Raw genomic sequence first — 20234 nt, forward strand, 5'->3', positions numbered from 1 at the left:
CTCTTTTTACCCCAGAGGCATGATTCAAACAATCTTGTTAGAGATCAACTAGGCAATGCTACATACAAAATATCAAAGGACTAGGCCTTGAACTTTTAGACAAGATGGTTTTTAAAGTTTTTTTCCTATATAAGTCTGTGTAAAACTTGGGAACCCCTGGGGCATAATTTGAACAATTTTGGTGGTAATCCACTAGGCAATGCAACATACCAAATATTAAAAGCCTAAGCCTTGCAATTTCAGGCAAGAAGATTTTTAAATTTTTCCTATGTAAGTCTATGCAAAAGTTGACCTAAACACTAAACTTAACCAAGAAATCTGATTTTCCAAAAGGGGCCATAATTCTTGCAAAAAGCAGAATGGAGTTATGTTTCTTGCTGTACAGAGTCAGCTTATGATGGTGAACAAGTGTTCCAAGTTTCAAAGCAATAGCTTTGATCGTTTAGGAGAAAAGTTGACCTAAACATAAAACTTAACCAAAATATCTGATATTTTAGAGGTCCAAAAGGAGCTATAATTCTTGCAAATATTTAGTAGGATGGAGTTACGTTACTTGCTGTACAGAGTCAGCTATTAATGGTGAACAAGTGTTGAAAGTTTTAAAGCCACAGCTTGATAGTTTAGGGGAAAAGCTGATCTAAACATAAAACTTATCCAGGCAACGCCAACACCGACAAAGTGAGAAATGTGAATTCAAAACTCTATTACCAAGTTTGAAGTATTATCTCTAAAAGTATATACAACAAGTGTGAATTCTTAATGACAAACAAGTTTGCTGTCTATCCAAGCATATTATAAGCATATAATAAGAGATACAAAAATTAACAACAGTTACTCCGTAATGAATGCTAAATTTTGAAAAAGTTGACACAAGTCTGGAGATGTACCCCTTTAACATCTATTTTTTATTTTTTCATAAAAATCTCTATATTTGTATTCTATAACAGCTTAGACTGTTTATTTGTCACATCATCCATAGGTAACGTTCTCTTTCTATCCAATGATTCACTAGATTTAATGTCTTTAGATTGCACATCACTTTTATCAGACACATTTTGATTGTCCATGCTTCCTTTTGCTGGACCAGCCAGAGCTTCTGATTCTTCCTGCAAAATACAAACACAACACATTTTGATGTCTACTAATCAGTTAATGTGCAAGTGCTATGCAGTAACAACTTGCCCACATATAGACACACTCACAACAGAAGAGTAGAAGAGAGCACTGCAATACGAAGCAATATATGCCCAAAGGTATGATATTTGACCCCTAGGTGTGACCTTGACCTTCTAGCTAGCCATCCAGAACATGCGCTCTTCACATCGTCTCAATGTGGTGAACATTTGTGTCAAGTTTCTTTGAAATCCTTCAAGGGGTTCGAGTTACACAGCGATGACCTTTTACCCCTAAGTGTGAACCTGACCTTGAAGCGAGACATCCAGAACATGCACTCTGCATGTCATCTTGATTTGGTAAACATTTGTGCCAATTTTCTTTATAATCTTTCAAGCAGTTCAAGAGTTACAGAGTGGACACGAAACACACACATATTTTCTCCTAAGTCTGGCCTTTAAGCAAAACATGTGCTCTGCACATTGTCTCGATGTGCTGAATATTTGTGTAAAGCTTCTTTGAAATCCTTCAATGCGGTCAAGAGTTACAGTGAGGACACGAAACACACTCGTATGACTTTTGACCCCTAAATGTAACCTTTTGACCTTGAGGCGAGCCACCCAAACCATGCTCTCCGCATGTCGTCCCTATGTGGTGAACATTTTTGTCAAGTTTCTTTGAAATATTTCAAAGGGTTAAAGAGTTACAGAGCGAACACAAAATTGCTAACAGACAGAGAGACGGACACCGGGGGTATAACATAATTCGTCTCTTCAGGCGTGTAATAAAGAAATGAGAAGTTTGCAAGACAATACCATATAACCTACTGGTTAAAGGGCAATGAAAATGGAAAACAAACTCAACAAATTTTCTAACTCTACACTCTCTCTTTTTTGTAGTTAACTCTGTAAAATACTGACATATTTCAAAAACAATTGGACAAACTACTTGATGATCTGTTATGTTAAACAAAACATAATAGTGATGATAATAGGGCATAAATTCATTGAGCCATTGAGCCAAAAATAATAAGCAATCCTGGAGAATTCATATCCCCTGCCAAATAGATTTTTTTTTGTGAAGGAAGGGACTATATTTTAAAAGATTCTTAATTTCCAGATATACAAAAGTAATGTATACTAGGACTGTGCTATGGTTTGTTAGTTTCTTTTTTACCAAATCAATGGAAAAACTCCATTCTATAGTGATCTATATTTGAATTAAGTTTCATGAAGATCCATCAATGGGTTGCTTTGTTTTGTTGGAATTTATGAAGTTTGAAACAAATAAAAGACAATAACTACGTTGTTACTGAAGAGTTCCTGATGAAAGGTGTGCATGCACCAGGATCCTACAGCGATCAATATTCGTTTTAAATTTCATAAAGATCCATCAATGGATTACTCGTTATGTAGGAATTTACAAATTGTAAAACATTTAAAGGGCAAAAACACTGATTACTGAAGAGATCATGATGAAATTTGCGCATGCACTATTGCTCTAAAATCTATATTTGTGTAAAAATTCATAAAGATCCCTCAATAGGATACTTAGATACAGTCAAAAATCCTTTTTTCTCCGAAATCAAGGGGGAAAAAACTCTGCTTCTACAGGGTCAAGAGGAATATACCTAAAAGTAAGAAAAGTGTATTCTAATAATTATGTCATGTTTTGTGATTCTAGCTAAAATACTTTTTGATTTACAGGCATTTTCGTTTCTTTTAACCAAATCAAGGGGAACTACAATGTGTCTGTACAATTGTCTCAAATAAGGGGCAATCATCAAATGTTTGCAGTCTTAAGGGGGTATAGCCTCAACAAACATTTTATATAAAGGATTCATTATTCTAGGCCATATACCAGACATCCCAACTCTCCCGATCCGATCGGGTTTCTCCCGATTCTGGTTGTAAAACCCGATCACCCCGATCAGAAGTCTCAATCTCCCGATTAAAAAAAACAACAACAAAACAACATAAACCACAAAAATTATGAAATAATCCACTTCTTTGCGCCTATCTGATACTGTATCACTACTGACGAGTCTGTAAACAACAGCTTTCAGATATTTTCGCACCTTATTCTACCCGTGCTGATTATTGTTTATTACACGATTTAACAAAGCCAGGTGTTGATTAATGTGTCACAATTGAAATTAAAATCCAGACATTAGATATCTAATTAAATTCAATCAAATTTAGATTTGAAATTATACTGGCTTTACCTTTTTCTGTACCTTTTTGAAATCGAAAGTAGATGGTCGCCGAGTCAACCTGCTAGCTAGGTTTTAAAAAACATTTCTCTTAAATTATTTTGATAAGAGGAAATGTCATGGTAAATTTTAATATCACTTACTATCAAATGCTGTTAAACTGTCTTTGCATCATAACAATTTGTCAAACACATCCTTTTAACTGGAGATTAAGGCAAATCTACGAAAGTTTAACAATACCCGGACATTCAATTTTGGATAACAGAATTTTGATCAATAAAAGTATTTGAGCCAGGTGTTTTAAATACTGGTTGACAGGGATGAGAATCAAACAGTAAATTTTCTGTTGCTTGAACTTTTATTCTTATAGCTATATACATTTTGTTTTTACAGTTCTAACAGCTGTACTGTTTGTCATGTAAAATTCACCTGGGGAGTCTTCTTTCCAACAATTAAAGAAATAAAAGTGCAGGTTTAATTCTCAGTGGTGTTTTGAATTTAGACATAGTGCTTAAAGTGCCATAACTATTTAATTTTGCACAGAAGGCTTCGTGTATTATTGTTCCAAAACATTAAAAATGCATGAATAATAAGATATAGACAAGTGAATTTTTTTAAGACTAGTGATTTTATAAGGGCAAATAAGTTTATATTATCATTAGATTTGTTAAAAGCTTCGTTATCATGAACATAATTACCGCAGTATAAAATCTCCCACTTGAACACCTCAATCTCCCACTTTGGAAAGCAAAAACTCCCACTTGGCATTCAGAAAAAGTTGGGATGTCTGATATACTTTTTGAACTATGAGCATCACAAACAAAAAATCCAATATTTTGGCTATATCACGGGCCGTAATAAGTGCTAAGAATGAAATGAGCACGTCTTCCCCAGTTTTCCAAATTTTCTTCATCTTTCAATAATGAACGCTGACATTTTTGCTTGCATATTAATGACGTCATATGCAACAAACTCTCGCTTGCTCCCTAGTTAGTACGTACCATTTGCATTCGTACTCAAACATTCGAATATTTTAATTGCATGAAAAAGGGCGCTAAAAATATGGAATTTTGACCAGTGTGCAATAGATTTTCAAGGCTGTCTGCAGAAAATCAAGGACTTTTCATGAAATTCAAGTACCAATATTGCATTTTTTAAAGGCAAGACTGAATTCAAAGACTTTTCAACGCCTTTGCAAACCCTATGTCAGCGATGATGAGAAATAACTATTTCAAGTTTGAAGCAAATCCATCAGGTAATGAGTTAAAGAGAAAGTGCATCAAATTTTTACCAAGGTGTAGACGCAGAAGGACTCTGCGCCAGGTTGAGTAGGATAGTTCTCCAAATACTTCGTATGTCGGCCAAGTTGAGTAGGATAGTTCTCCATACACAGTACTTCGTAGTCGAGCTGACAAGACTGCATATTTCTTGAAGCAAAGCTAATCATCTGTTTGTTTTAAATTCATTATTACTTTATTCATTTAGCAGATTATCAAAGTTAAAGTATTTTCTGACACCACATGATGGCACATCATCCTTTACTGTGGTGTCATCACACACCTGATTTACACTATACATATCACAGAAAAAGTGAATCAATTTACTACAATAAATCAAATCCACAGATAGGGAGTAACAGATTTTAGGTCAGAGAACTTGACAATGGAGGCCCCAGTCTGTTGCAAAGAGGAACAAGTGATCTTAACCCTTAGCCTGCTAAATTTCTAAAATGGACTGGACCATCATTCAATTTGGGCAGTACCTCTTATTATTCTAATGGGTGTTCACTGAAATTTACTGACTGAATAGCGAACAGTGCAGACCATGATCAGACTGCACGGATGTGCAGGCTGATCTTGGTCTGCACTGGTCGCAAAGGCAGAATCACTTGCCGCTAGCAGGCAAAAGGTTAATAACTCGGTCAATGAGATAACTTATAAAGAAAAGATTACCTGTTTTGCATGTTTTTCAGTCCATTTTCTTGCATTCATCTCAAACAGAGCTCTGTTGTGTTTAAACTCATTTGACTGCAAATAAAAAGAAAGTAGAAATGACAGGGCTTATACCTAGCAATAAACTCTACTTATATTATTATTATGTTATTCTAATTTTTAAACTTAACAAAATAAATTTAAGATATGAACTTAAATGTACTATATAACCTTGGACAAAACTTGTAATCAACAAGAGTCCTCCATGACAGCCAGTGTGCCATTTTCAGTCTCATGTATGATGTTACCTTGACCTATGACCAAATGACCCCCTTAATCAATAAGGACTGAACTGGAATTTAGGGCAAACTGCCACAAGAGGCCATAATTATGTCACTAGTTCTGAAGTTTAATGGCCTACGGTCAACCTGTTCAGTAAAATAAATTTGATACCTGTGCTATATTTATATAGTGATTAAGTTTATCGCCTTCAAAGTACATCATTATAACACAAAAATTGTTAAAATAAAGTTTTGTGTATGTAGGAAAGGGAATATGCTTTAATTTTGTTGGGTTTTAAGCTGATCACATCAATGTAATTTCAGTTGTATGGCGACTTTCCATCTATAAGGCCGTGGTCCAAAGTCGAGTTCTTTCCAAGGACTATTCAAGTATTTATTTTTATTTTTTCAAGGACAACTTTCCTAAAAACCATGTCATGAAATCTTACTATGTTAAGGAAGGAACTGCTCTATGTAATCTACAATCGAATACAGTCACAGACTCTTGGTTATAACTTGTTTTTTCTATTACTTTTTAAAATTTATTCTTTGCTCATAGAACATTTTTCAGGAAGTTTCACTTGAGATTCAAGCAGTTTTTTAAAAAATACAGTACTTTTTTAGTTTTTTAAGGTTTTAGAAACTTTCAAGGAGTTTTCAGTACTAGTATCATATCCAAAAACTTTTCAAAGTCTATGCAATCCCTGGAGGAAGGCTCAAGGCGCAGTACAGTACAGGCCATTCTTCATGTAAAAAAATGAAACCCGGCTAGATTTTCCAACCTGTACATAAGCTACATAGATATCTTCTTTACATGACAAAAATTCTACATCCTGACCAGAGCTTTCTGAACCCACAGCAATGAAAGGCAGTGGTTTGAAGCCCACAACCTGAACCACTTGAGAAAGGGTTGTAAGTCAGCCTGAAGATGAAAGGTACTCACAATATCTGTCATAAGAGGGTCCTCTGGGTTTGGTTCTGCCATCAGAAGCTGTACAGATGTCAGGACTGTGCTGATGTTTAAACATGGCTTCCATGCTCCCTAATTATAGAACAAAGCACTGATAGAATGTCAACTGAAAACTGTTAATCTAAGTGTGTTTGATACAAGTGGTGCACACTCCCACTGTCGTCTGCTGCTACACAGGGAACTATTTAACGTATGCAAGTATATATCATGTATTATATCATACATGTCTTGTACTGTCACAGCCTGTTTTAAATGCACACCAAAGAATAATACCAGTAAGATCTAACCTAATCCCTTAAACCCAACGACAACACCAGATATATTCAAAACTTTAATTTTCTGTTCACTCATGAATCTTACTTTACAATCACATTTTATATGTAACAAAGAATTCTTGAATTAAAGTTTGAATACGCTATATAAAACATAACCAACTAACTGAAGAGAATTTACAACAGCTTAATATGTCAAATCAGAACCTACTTAAGAATCCCCACAAATTACCACCATAACTACATAATCTGCCTTTTATAATCCCAGTTTTTCTTCCAGTTTATCTCCGACAGCACCATTCTACCAGTTTTAAAAGACCATCATGTTTATAAAACCATCTTTAACTTAAAATACTAGCTAATATCTTAGCAACTTGAATGTTAAAAAGAAATTGTCCTCGTTTTTACAATGTACCTTCGGTGGCATTTTGAGCGTATCTAGACAAATCCTTCCTCCAGTGTCAACATTTGGATGATATATAGGTGTCATAAACCTCACTTTTGGTGGTTCAAATGGGTACCTGAAAGTCAAAGAAAATATCTGTAAAATGATGGCCCTAAATTAATTGCTCAAGTGAGTTTCACTGTTAAACTTTCACAGGTTCATCCAAGAAACTTTTCTGCAAAGTTAATTTGATTAAGGCCTAAAAAAAATGTTTGTTTCCAGTATCCCGACCTACCCTAAATTTCTGGCCCGACCCTAGATTTTTATGGCCTTGGAGAATTTTTTTCTCAACTTTTTAAAAAGGAGATGCAAAACTGCACTTTTAATGCTTTAAACATGGTCAGTGATGTTCGTAATCAACTTACTGCTGCTGTAAAGGCATCACCCCCTTATTTGCATTCATTTTTGACGCAAAAACTTTCGAAAAGTCCCACTTAATAAATAAAAAAAAAATTACCAACCTACCTACCCTCATTGTTTTGAGCACGTTACTGGAAACATTTTTTTACGCTTTACTGTACTGGAGATACAGAGAGGAAAACATGTAGAGAAAGAAAGCTAGCCAAATCCTCCAGCGCTGCAGTCATATTTTTTCTTTTGACAAATCAATTTTAGTACAGGGTGACCCAAATAATATTTCTGTGAATTATTTGACAATCAGGACAGCAGTTAAGAGGAGTGCATGATATTTGAACGTTTTTCTACTTTACTTTGGTCACAATATTTTTGACAAAATGCAATAATTTGAAAACTCTTGGTAACACATTAAATTTTGTGTATAATTATTCTAAAATATAGGATGCAGTTTTTGACAAAAAGATTTTTAATATTTCCACCAATGACCATATAGTAAAGTGATCTATATGTATTGACGAATCAAAATTAATTTCAACAGCCTTAGTACAGGTTCATCAAAGGAACATTTGTGTGAATTATTTTAAAATTCAGCCAGCAGATTCTGACAAGGTAATTTTTTACATAGATATAGGGAATAAAAAGACCATTTCCTTCGTCTGCCATGTTTTTTGCTTGAACACTCTTGGTTAAAGGGTCACCTTAGTATTTGTGTGAAATTATTTCGTAATCTGGCAACCAGGTCCTGACTGGAAGATTTCAAAACATATGAACAATGATACTTTTGAGCTTTTTTTTCATCTGTTTACATCATTGGCATGGAGAAAAATGTGATTTTTAAAAAAAAATCAAATGTAGGAAATAGAGTGAAAATGTATAATCACAGGGAAAAAAACTCTCAGATTTGTTTAACAAGAGGGCCCTGAAGGCCCTGTATCGCTCACCTGACCTAATTCTAACCCCTGATAACTTATAATCTAAGTTGGCCTTGATTTCATACAGACAAACTTTTTACAAAGTTTTATAAAGATCAAGTAGAAAATGTGACTTCTAGAGTCTCATATGTGGCCTATAGAGTGTTAACAAGCTTTTCTTATGTTTTTTTTTTATTGTTGACGACTATAATTCCAAAGCCACTGAAACAATTCAGGCAGTTACTGAGCTCTGATGACGTATGAGCCAATAAACATGACCCAGTTTGGTGAAGATTGGATAAACTGCTCAAGTTCTAAGAATTGACACTGTCCTTTTTTTACAGTTTTGAGTCATTTAAGACCCGCAACTCCAGAGATAGTTGAAGGACCAAGCTAGTTATCAACATGGTGACCAAATTTAGTGAAAGCTGGCTAAGACTGCTCGGGTTAAAGAGCTGGCAGCTTTTGTGGACAACGCCTGGTCACCCACTGCCACACAAGATGATAGATCCAGCATGTTCCAGATTGGAATTCAAGAAAGGATCATTAAGGATCTTAAACAGAGATTAAAGAAAACATCCAAAATAACTATTGCAAAAATGAAAATATTCTCAAGCTAAAATCACCAGACTGCAAGATTACTGCCACATATGAAAAAGCAATGTAATTTGATGTTTTTTTCCATTACCACAGACAAATGACAGGCCACTCACAGATGTTAACCCTGATATTTGTAATTGACAAAAATGGTGTAAACACATCAGATGTTTAGAACTTTATCAGTTCATGGTACTGTCAATCAGATATTTTTGCGTGGCTATATCTTTAACACGAGAATTAGCTCACAAGGTAGAATATTCACAACGCATTGTCGTCTTATGAAATATAATAGGGTTATTTTAACAGTTGCTTGATCCGAACTTGCAAAATCCACGAGAGCCAAATACAAAATTCCAGTTCTAGCTACTGTTATAATGACCCTTTTATTATATACCTCTACCTTTTTGTTTGATGTTTTGTTATTGAACGAAATTTTCAATGTTTATCGATATTAAAATGGAACTAAGTGAAGTTTTTATGTGCGCTATTTATAGAACTGTGTCAGGTCATGCATATTAATGAAAGTAGTCCGACAGCATTCAATACAAAAGGTGCAATACGGAATTTAAAAGGTATAATACAGAAATTTTTTCTGCCTGTTCATATTTAAGCCAATTTTTTACAGAATTTTTATAGGTATATAATAAAATAGGGTTATTATAATAGTAGCTCGATCTGGGATACTGCATTCGACTCAAGTGGATTTTGCCAGATCAAATCTATCGAGGCGTGCATGCGCCGAGTGTGATCTGTCCTTGCAAAATCCACAACAGCCGAATAAAACATCCCAGATCTAGCTACTGTTGTAATGACCTTTTATCATATATCTCCACCTTTTTGTCTGTTGTTTTGTTATCAAACGAAATCTTCACTGTCGATATTAAAACAGAAATGAGTGAAGCCTTTGTGTGTGCTATTTGTAAAACTGTTGGGTCATGCATATTAAACATGTTAGATGGAAATAGTCCTGCAACATACAATACAAAAGGTACAATAAGGATTTTTATTCTACCTGTTCATATTTACATGTGAAATACAAGCAGAATTAACAGAATTTATATAGGTATATCACAGGTGAATGAAGTATTGCCATGCAATACAAAGTCCCCTACTGGAAGGCACCTAATTTTCTCTACTGCAGTATAACATAATGAACTGATATCTGTCAATGATGTATAAACAATATTGTACTATATATACAATATAATATAACAAAGCACTTGGATTAAAATTTGCATATAGAAAAATGTACAGTTGTTTTCATTTGGATTTTTTTTTGGCCTATTATACAAAAAGTTATCATAAAAGTTATTTATAGTAACAACAAAGTGAAATAAACCCTAAAACAAACAAGAGCTGTCTCCATAGGATGACACATGCCCACGATGGCACTTTGAATGAATAGTTATGGCCGATGTTACAGTTTAGGACCTTTGACCTACACAGCTGGGTCTTGTGCGCGACACATCGTCCTACTGTGCCACAAATTCATGCGTAGTTATTTTAAAATCCATGCATGAATGACAAAGATATGGACTGGACACGCCCATCAATGCACTTTCATGAAAAATGACCTTTAACGTTTAAGTGTGACCTTGACCTTTGAGCTAAGGACCTGGGTCTTGCGCGCGACACGTCGTCTTACTGTGGTACACATTCATGCCAAGTTATTTGAAAATCCATCCATGGAGGACAAAGATATGGACCGGACACGCCCATCAATGCACTATCCTTTAACATCTAAGTGTGACCTTGACCTTTGAGCTACGGACCTGGGTCTTGCGCGTGACACGTCGTCTTACTGTAGTACACATTCATGCCAAGTTATTTGAAAATCCATCCATGGATGACAAAGATATGGACCGGACACGCCCATCAATGAACTATCCTTTAACGTTTAATAGTGACCTTGACCTTTGAGCTACGGACCTGGGTCTTGCGTGTGACACGTCGTCTTACTGTGGTGCACATTCACGCCAAGTTATTTGAAAATCCATCCATGGATGACAAAGATATGGACCGGACACGCCCATCAGTGAACTATATTTTAATGTCTAAGTGTGACCTTGACCTTTGATCTACGGACCTGGGTCTTGCGCGCGATACGTCGTCTTACTGTGGTACACATTCATGCCAAGCCATTTGAAAATCCATCCATCGATGACAAAGATATGGACCGGACACGAAAAATGCGGACAGACTGACAGACCGACAGATTGACAGACGGTTCAAAAACTATATGCCTCCCTTCGGGGGCATAAAAAAAAAAAAAATCTATAAAATAATTATATAAGTCCGCAAGAAACTCTTAACCAGCTAGAGATAGATCAAAATACACCTAAAAGTTGGATGTACCGTGCATGTTGTACCACAGAAAAGTGGTCTCAATTTTTCCCTACGGCCAGTAATAAAAAACTTACAATATAATCTATTTATAGTAACAATAAAGGGACATAATTCTAAAAAAAGTGTGCCTCATAGTGGTGAACATTTCTACCAAGTTAATCAAAATCCCTCCATGCAAGAAGAAATGCTCCGGACAAAGTCATTCTTGAATTTGACCTTTAACCTCTAAGTATGACCTTGACCTTAGACCTAGGGACCTGGTTCTAGCGCACAACAATTCGTCTTATGGTGGTGAACATTTGTGCCAAGTTACATTAAAATCCCTCCATGCATAAAGAAGAAATGCTCCAGACAAAGTCATTCTTGAATTTGACCTTTGACCTCTAAGTATGACCTTGACCTTAGACCTAGAGCCTGGGCTTTGCGCACAACATGTTGTCTCATCCAGGGAAATGTTTGTGGCAACTGATATTTAAATCCTGTTTTGCAGGACAAAGTTATAGACCGTACAGGAAAAAAATCCTATTGACATTTGATCTCAAAGTGTGACCTTGACCTTTAAGCTAGGGTTCTGGGTGTTGCGCATCACATGTCGTCTCATCATGGGAAACATTTATGCCAAGTAATATTGTAATCCCTTGATGGATGACAAAGTTCTGGACCGGACAGGAAAAACACCCTATTGACCTTTGGCCTCCAATTGTGACCTTGACCTTTGAGCTAGGGGTCCAGGTTTTGTGCAATACATGTTGCCTCATCATGGGGAACATTTGTGCCAAGTAATATCAAAATCCCTTCATGGATGGCAGAGTTATGGACCGGACAGGAAAAAACCCTTATTGACATTTGACCCCCAATGGTGACCTTGACCTTTGAGCAAAGGCTACGGGATTTGCGCATGACATGTTGTCTCATCATGGGGAACATCTGTGCTAAGTAATATTGAAATTCCTTAATGAATGACAGAGTTATGGACAGAGTTATGGACCGGACAGGAAACAGACCCTGTTCATGCCATGTTAACTTTTGACTGCTAAGTGTGACCTTGACCTTTGAGCCAGGGGTCTGAAAGTTGTGCAAGACACATCGTCTTATTATGAGGTACAATTACGCCAATTGATATTAAAATCCCTTCATAGATCAGGGTTCATACAGACAAGGCCAAGTCAAATTCAAGGACTTTTCAAGGACTTTTCAAGCACTAGTCTTATAGTTTTCAAGGACTTATTTATAAATAATACTTACATAGATTACCGTGACGAACTGACGCCATTTTAGTCAGGGGAGACAACGCTAACAGAAAGTATGAAACATTCGTACCCAAACTTTGCTTTCGTCCCGAACACATTCGATCTTTTTTATTACAGCGTTTTCGTAGCTCTGCCCATTGCTCGAAACTTGCCGATTTTATTCTAAAAGATTTACTTTTGATTTTCAGGGAGATTTTAATTGTCTAGCATATGAGAAAATAAGAAATTCAAGTACTTTTCAAGGTCTTTGGGCAATTTTCAAGCACTTTTCAAGACAAATTTTGTTTTCATGGACTTTTCAAGACTGCCCTTCATTTTCAAGTACTTTTTAAGCCTGTGCGAACCCTGTAGATGTAAGAGTAATGGTCCGGACAGGAAAAAAGCCCTGTTGACCTTTGACCTCAAATTGTGACCTTGACCTTTGAGCTAGGGGTGCAGGTTTTGCGCATGACATGTTGTCTCATCATGGGGAACTTTTTTGCCAAGTAATATTAAAATCCCTTCATGGATGAAAGAGTTATGGACCGGACACGAAACAGACCCTGTTCATGCCATGTTAACATTTGACTGCTAAGTGTGACCTTGACCTTTGAGCTAGGGGTCTCAAAGTTGTGCATGACACATCATCTTATTATGAGGTACAATTGTGCCAAGTGATATTAAAATCCCTTCATGGATGGGAGAGTTATGGACCGGACAGGAAAAAAGCCCCGTTGACCTTTGAACTCCAATTGTGACCTTGACCCTTAAGCTAGGGGTCCGGGTTTTGCGCATGACACGTCGTTTCATCATGGGGAACATTTATGCCAAGTAATTTTAAAATCCCTTCATGGATAAAAGAGTTATGGACCGGACACGAATTTGCGGACGGAGGGAATGACGGAAAAGCGCATTCCTATAGTCCCCAAAACTGGTTTTCAACCAGTAGAGGACTAATAAATTGACTTATTTTAAAAACAAAAACAGCACTTTTGTACAAATACAGTCAAGGAATAGCAGGGATAAAAACTCCCGCGCACAAAATTCTGATATATATTACAGCTGACCCATGAAAAATCTATTATTGTAATAAAGTCCTGGGTACTATAAACAGAACCGAGCATAAAATTAAAGTAAATATTTTTGACATGTTCTTGTTTATGTATTTACCTGTCGGGGATCTGTATTTCTAACTTGAAAACCCCACCACTGTACGGTGTGTCCTCACCACCTAAAATAACTGGAAGAAAACATAGTCATGAGCAATTACAGACTTTCTACAAAATAACATGAATTGCGACTTTGGAGGAAACAACATGAATTATAATTTACAAGAAATTCTTTCCTAAGCATACACTGAAAAATAGATAAAGTACATAAATATCAACAAAAACATAGATATAATTATGCTCTGCTATATTTAAATGTATAAGAAATCTAAAAATCTCTGAGAACTTTTTAACTTTTTTCAAAACATTGCAAAGCCTTTACATGTGATATTGCCCAATATGTATGACATTTCAGTTGTAAAATACTGTCAAAACCATTGAGAAGAAAGAGACAGGATTTCTATCTGTTAATTGTGAAAAGGCTTAGGAAATTCATGCATGATCATTGTATATTTTGGGAAAAGCATATTTTAAAGAAACACTGTCTTTGACCTTCCATATTAGGTCTATAACAGAAGCAAAAGTGGCATCACAATCGAGGATTAGCTCAATACTTCTTTTAACTTATGAAAACATATGGGTGAAAAAAAAGCCCCAGAGAACAGCAATAAAAATTTGTTTGTTTAATATCTATCACTCAAGAACTTTCAATCTTACACTGACACAGATATCAACACATAGTCAAGTACGATAGATCTACTTATTTTTCATACAGTTCAGGTACAACTGAATTTTTTGTCACTGGGAATCCAAAATAAAGCTGACATATTATGCCATCAGACAATAAACTTAAAATTGTCACCTACACACAAAACTCTATTTGCTTCTTTTTTATTCTGATGTAAATTTAAAACATTTTCGGTGTCAGGCCACTATTTGTGTTTCTAATTCCATTCATTAATTTCAACTCCACTATGAAACAGGACAAACCAGCAGAGAAATAAAAATATACAAACTTGCTTCAAGGCGATCAATACTATCCCCGTTTGGCCAGCAGGATATACCGTAAGGAGGAGATTCTGTCAGCATCTGGATTTCTTTCTTCATTCTCGCTGTCCTTTGCATCTTTACTGTAAAACAAAATGCCTACAAGTTTAAACTCATTATTATACCACAACCTATGAAAGTTTATCCAAAAATTAACAGTATACAGTGCAACCTCTCCAGAGCGGCCCTCTCTTAAGCAGAAACCTCTCTGTAACAACATCATCAAAATTTCCCAAAGCTGAAATATACTATCAAATTTACCTCTACATAACATTCAATATTTTTATCTCCCAAAGGGTGTTGCTCTACAGAGGTTGCACTGTACTTGAAAGACTTTCAGGCTGAGCAATCTCCCTAGTGGGATATTTTACAGTTTTTTCCAACTATTTTGGGAATGCGGCCGGGGCCTTTGCGATTGGGAAAAATGTGCTGTAAAACAACCAAAATGGGATTTTTTTTTATTTCAGGATTAATGAACTAGCATATTTTATGGTAAGAGATAGTAAATTTATCAATATTTATTCTACAAGCAAACATGCATCTCTGACAGATCTTGCAATACATGATAGACATTCACGCTAGACAAGACTGTGTCTTGTGTTTCATTAGTTTGTAGTTTTTAGTTTAAATTCATATTGAAATGGTTGCTTTGTCTGCGCAAGGTCCAGAATGTTAATTTTACTGACTGCTTATAGACTGATTCGTTGTTATGCAATGTTGTCAGAGTGAGGATTAGCACTGTGTACTGTTCGATATTTAGTTGGATTGTCGAAAAACAGATAAAGATATGAAAATGTGTTGATGCAATTTAAAAGTTGATGGAAGCAAAGTTTGAATGGAAAAATAGATGACAGTATTTTTTTCCTGGTCATAAGAGAAAGTACAGTGCTTTAGGGTCTAGCGGATTTTACGGTATAGAGGATAGGTTGATAAATTTTGTATTTAGACTTGAATTACTGTATAAATTTTCATATCATTCTTTTACTAGCATGCAGACAGACATTCTGACAAACATTTTAAATGTTTATTTGTTGTGTTATTTTTTCATATGTCATCAAATAACAAAAGCACCGCCTTGGGGGTGCTGACGCTCATCTGATTTTTTTGTATAATAGAAAAGTTGTCCTAGCCATGATTTTATAAGTCCAAAAAGGGGCCATAATTCTTGCAAAAAGCAGGATGGAGTTATGTTTCTTGATGTACAGAGTCAGCTTATGATGGTGAACAACAGTTGCAAGTTTCAAAGCAATAGCTTTGATAGTTTAGGAGAAAAGGTTACCTAAACATAAAACTTAACCAATAAATCTGATATTTTCTAAGTACAAAAGGGGCCATAAATCTTGCAAAAAGCTGGATGGAGTTATATTTCTTAATGTACAGGGTCAGATTATGATGGTGAACAAGTGTTGCAAGTCTTAAAGCAATAGCTTTGATAGTTTAGGAGAAAAGCTGACCTAAACATAAAACTTAACCAAGAAAACTGATTTTCCAAGTCCAAACGAGGCAATAATTCTTGCAAAAAGCAGGATGGAGTTATGTTTCTTGATGTACAGGGTCAGCTTATGATGGTGAACAAGTGGTGTAAGTTTCAAAGCAATAGCTTTGATATTTTAGGAGAAAAGTTGACCTAAACATAAAACTTAACCAAAAAATCTGATATTTTCTAAGTACAAAAGGGGCCATAAATCTTGCAAAAAGCAGGATGGTGTTATGTGCTGCAAGTTTTAAAGCAATAGCTTTGATAGTTTAGGAGAAAAGCTGACCTAAACATAAAACTTAACCAGGCAACGCCAATGCCGACGCCGATCAAGTGATGACAATAACTCATTTTTTTTTTTCAAAAAGTCAGATGAGCTAAAAATCAAGGCTATCCTTTACTAGTCCAAATAATAGGATGTTTTGGGACAGTGTTATAACTTTTGACTGTCGCTGTACCCGTCACGTCTAAACTCATTCTGCATATTTCTGTTAGGTAATCCCCAATGAAATCCGTTGGGAATGTTTTCTGGTACTTTTACAAAGTAGTTGTAATGATTACATCTCTGGTAATGAATTTATGTTGACATTAAAGCTTAAACTTGCCTCACTGACATTTTATGAATATATTTTTTGTTTCTGCAATTTAGTGTCATCGGCAGTCTGCTGTGAACTGAAATCGGTGTCAGGGCAGATATTTCCTCACACCTGTCACAATTTAACATTTTTAAGTCTCTTATTTAAAATTATAAGTTATATTCAATCCATCTGAAGTTTCTACATGAATATTAATGTTTTAATTTATCAGACCAAGCAATGAGCTATAAAACGAAATAGATCTGCAACTTGAAAGGCATATAGAGCAAATCTCGCCAACATCATGTGGGAACTAAATGAGATCTCGTTTCACCGGTGTATGAAACAGACAGCAGAAGGATAAAATTTTGTGTCTTGAAAAAATTTCTATCAGATCGGCTGTTTATAATGATAATGATGTTTTTTTAATGTTATTAGTATTTTCTACGTGGGGAAGGAATGAGTTTATGATTGAAAGTCTGAGAAATCAACAGTTGTCATTTGAAAATTGGACCAGATTCGGTTTATTACGTGCCGGCCGTATAAGTAAGTCTGACCAGTGTATTATGACTTTTTTGGATTTTTTAATGTCTTTGTTTTCCTAACAGCTAGTAAAATGCAGATATGGGTAAGGCTTAGTGGATGACAACTACATAAAATCTCAGATCATAAAATAAGTCATCCTGATAAGCCAAATGAGTAAGGCTAATCCTTTATTGACTAAATCAGTGCGTATGTAAAAAAAACATCAATGAATGAAAAGTCACAAAAACATCATTAAACTTCATCCACTCATGAGCCGAATCACTGTAGGTTACACCATCAGTGACCATGGCATCTATAGGCATAACTTAAAGCACAGGAGTCTGAGCTTAAAGTCTTACAGAGAATATAAAAATAGTATGTTAGCCAGACCTAGAACTGAAACAAATGTACACTAAGTCGACTAACAAGTTTCATTTATGTCCCATAGGTGTAGGAGCCGGGGGGCCAGGGGGGACCTGGCCCCTCGAAAGCTAGGATAGGGGGGTGCCCCAACTATAGTTTGGCACCCCCCAATATTTTGGAAAAGGGATGTAACTTGCCGTCTAATATAACATTTATTCAGTATCATAATAAATTATCATTCTTTTCAATCTGATTTCTGATTTGTATTTGGCCTTTCCTTGCATTCTGACTTGTCTCTTTCCGTACGATGAGTATTGAAACCTCGAACGCGACGAGGATTGTTCCGATTATATTTTATGAAAAGAGAGAATATCGAGTGCATCACTACAGTTCCGGTTTGAGCGTCTGCAAAAACGATATAAGTTTTTACATAAACATTATGTATTTACGTTTTTCATTGTCTGTCCAAGGGTAATAATATTTCCACATCTTTATATCATAATTAGTCAAATGCAGTGCTTTTGATTGTATATTCAGGGCTTCAACCGAAGACTAGTTGTGAACAATGATAATTGGAATGCAAAGAAATTTGTGCCAAGTTGTTATTGACTTTAGTATGACATAAAGTGTGCACTCAAGAGTTCATTAAAGAAACTTAAGTATCAATTAGTTTTGAGATTTACTTAGAAGATTCTTCACTAGAGGGGCCAGGATATCCCAGACTCACCAGTTTCGACGCACATAACAAGCAACATGGCAGCGCTTTTTCATTCAGTAACATACGTGACTCTATTAGATGTTGCATGTGCACAAACCTTTTATGCATTGAATCATACCAATAACATCTTATTCTAAACAACTGACTGCCAGAAATCAAAAGGTAAACAACAACTAGTGTGGTCGGCCATACTTTTTCCTAACACACCTATTTCGATGCATCTTACATGATACTTGTTACGAAGCTTTTGATTGGCTTAAATATTTGTGCAATCACTGTAAGTAATGTGCTACACCATAACTGTCATGGACGCTGCAATAAAACTTGACACAAAAGCAGATGCAAGTAGATCATCAATATTAAGGCCAAATGATATAAATAAATCTGAAAACATTTAAACATTCATGAACATAAGGGGCTAAGAACATAAATAATCACTCTGCTTTTTTAATACACACTGTCTCCTGTTTTTTCTTTCATTTTTCTGGACTGCAGTGTTTACAGAGGAATTGGGTACATTTTGTTTTATACAAAACTTTAGATGAACCCAGTGTTCGCAGCCTACTTGACAAGAGAAAAAAAAATGAAGTGAGTAGAAATGATCGCATTGATATATAATCCGTACACCTTCCAAAACAGTGCATAAAATAGTGCGACTACATATGTCACATGGCAGTGATGTGACCTTGATAGCACCAAAGTCGGCTGCAGACGTACAACAACATTTCCAGTGACTTTTTTAATCTAAGCTTCCACAGGGACGTTTTTAAAATGGATGAAAATTTACATTAGTAGAAACATTAAAAATCATGTATAGGGTAAATGTAAGTTGATAAATATCTTCTTATCCTAAACTTTCCAACTTTTTTATCGGTAAAATTAACCATGATGTTTTCTGTCAAGTTAATCGAGAACGAGGTAAAAACAAAAATGGCGTCGAAATAGGTGTGCGTAAAATTATATGGTGCGACGATAGCAATTAGAACAATACATATTTTGACCGATTATGTTACACTGCAGACAGTTCAGCGCGTAGTCGTACGCCTATAGAGGTATTGACCTCTCGGTACCAACTCATGAATGCACCGGGGATCGCTCGCCAGCCCCCACCCCCGCCTGTCGAAAAAGTTTGGCCCCCTCCCCCACAAAGTTCAACTCGTTCCTACGCCTATGCAGGACTTATAACCTTATCTATCTATCTACCTATCTATGTATATGGCTGGACTCCCCTCACGGTATAATAACCTTATTGTTCCTGAAATTTATGCAACAACGCAAAGATCTACAAAATATTATGCCTACTCTCTTTTTTGCGCTCAAAATTTCCCGCAACTTGTCAATGTTTATTTTGTTGTTTTCTTGTGTTGAAGAGCTTGAGTGCTAACCCAACGATAATTATCTTAAGAAAAGAAGACGACGTCGTTTTTGCCTATATTTTCGGGCACTCAAGCAAGGCACGCAGCTCTGCATATACCCTTATCATGAAACATTTAAAACAAGAATCTAAAACACTGGCTTACCCAATGATCATTTATGCATATATTCGTTAATCAAAAGCCTAAAGCAAATTTCTGTTTTAAATGTTTCATTTTCTCTCTCCTAATTTTGCTTAATAAATAGGCATGTGCAGTTTTTATTTTATCAAAATCTTGGTCAACAAATACATTGCATCCACAGGTAGCATGTTTGATCCTTTGATTTTGTGTAAATTAACAAGGAATGAAAGAAAATTCAATTATATATATGTTCTTTT

At 35.7% G+C, this 20234-nt stretch overlaps 1 protein-coding gene across 5 annotated transcripts; it reads right to left on the minus strand.

The window, feature by feature from the left end:
* Window positions 1–686: 686 nt before the first annotated feature.
* LOC123537269 (ubiquitin-conjugating enzyme E2 T-like) lies at window positions 687–19827 on the minus strand. Of its 5 annotated transcripts, none has more exons than XM_045320936.2 (7): window positions 19727–19827; window positions 14793–14906; window positions 13838–13907; window positions 7195–7300; window positions 6481–6579; window positions 5278–5352; window positions 687–1106 (listed from the first exon to the last, which is right to left on the minus strand). In XM_045320936.2, exons 2-7 carry the CDS (start codon window positions 14899–14901, stop codon window positions 939–941), a joined length of 627 nt encoding a protein of 208 aa, XP_045176871.2. In that variant the 5' UTR covers window positions 14902–14906; window positions 19727–19827; the 3' UTR covers window positions 687–938. The 5 variants fall into 5 exon arrangements, with proteins under 5 accessions (XP_045176871.2, XP_045176868.2, XP_045176870.2 ...); XM_045320933.2 differs by having other exon boundaries at window positions 19685–19823; XM_045320935.2 differs by having other exon boundaries at window positions 19784–19819.
* Window positions 19828–20234: the final 407 nt, after the last annotated feature.

The sequence above is a fragment of the Mercenaria mercenaria genome, chromosome 17 (genome assembly GCF_021730395.1).
Source record: "Mercenaria mercenaria strain notata chromosome 17, MADL_Memer_1, whole genome shotgun sequence".
NCBI classification, from domain to species: Eukaryota; Metazoa; Mollusca; class Bivalvia; order Venerida; family Veneridae; genus Mercenaria; species Mercenaria mercenaria.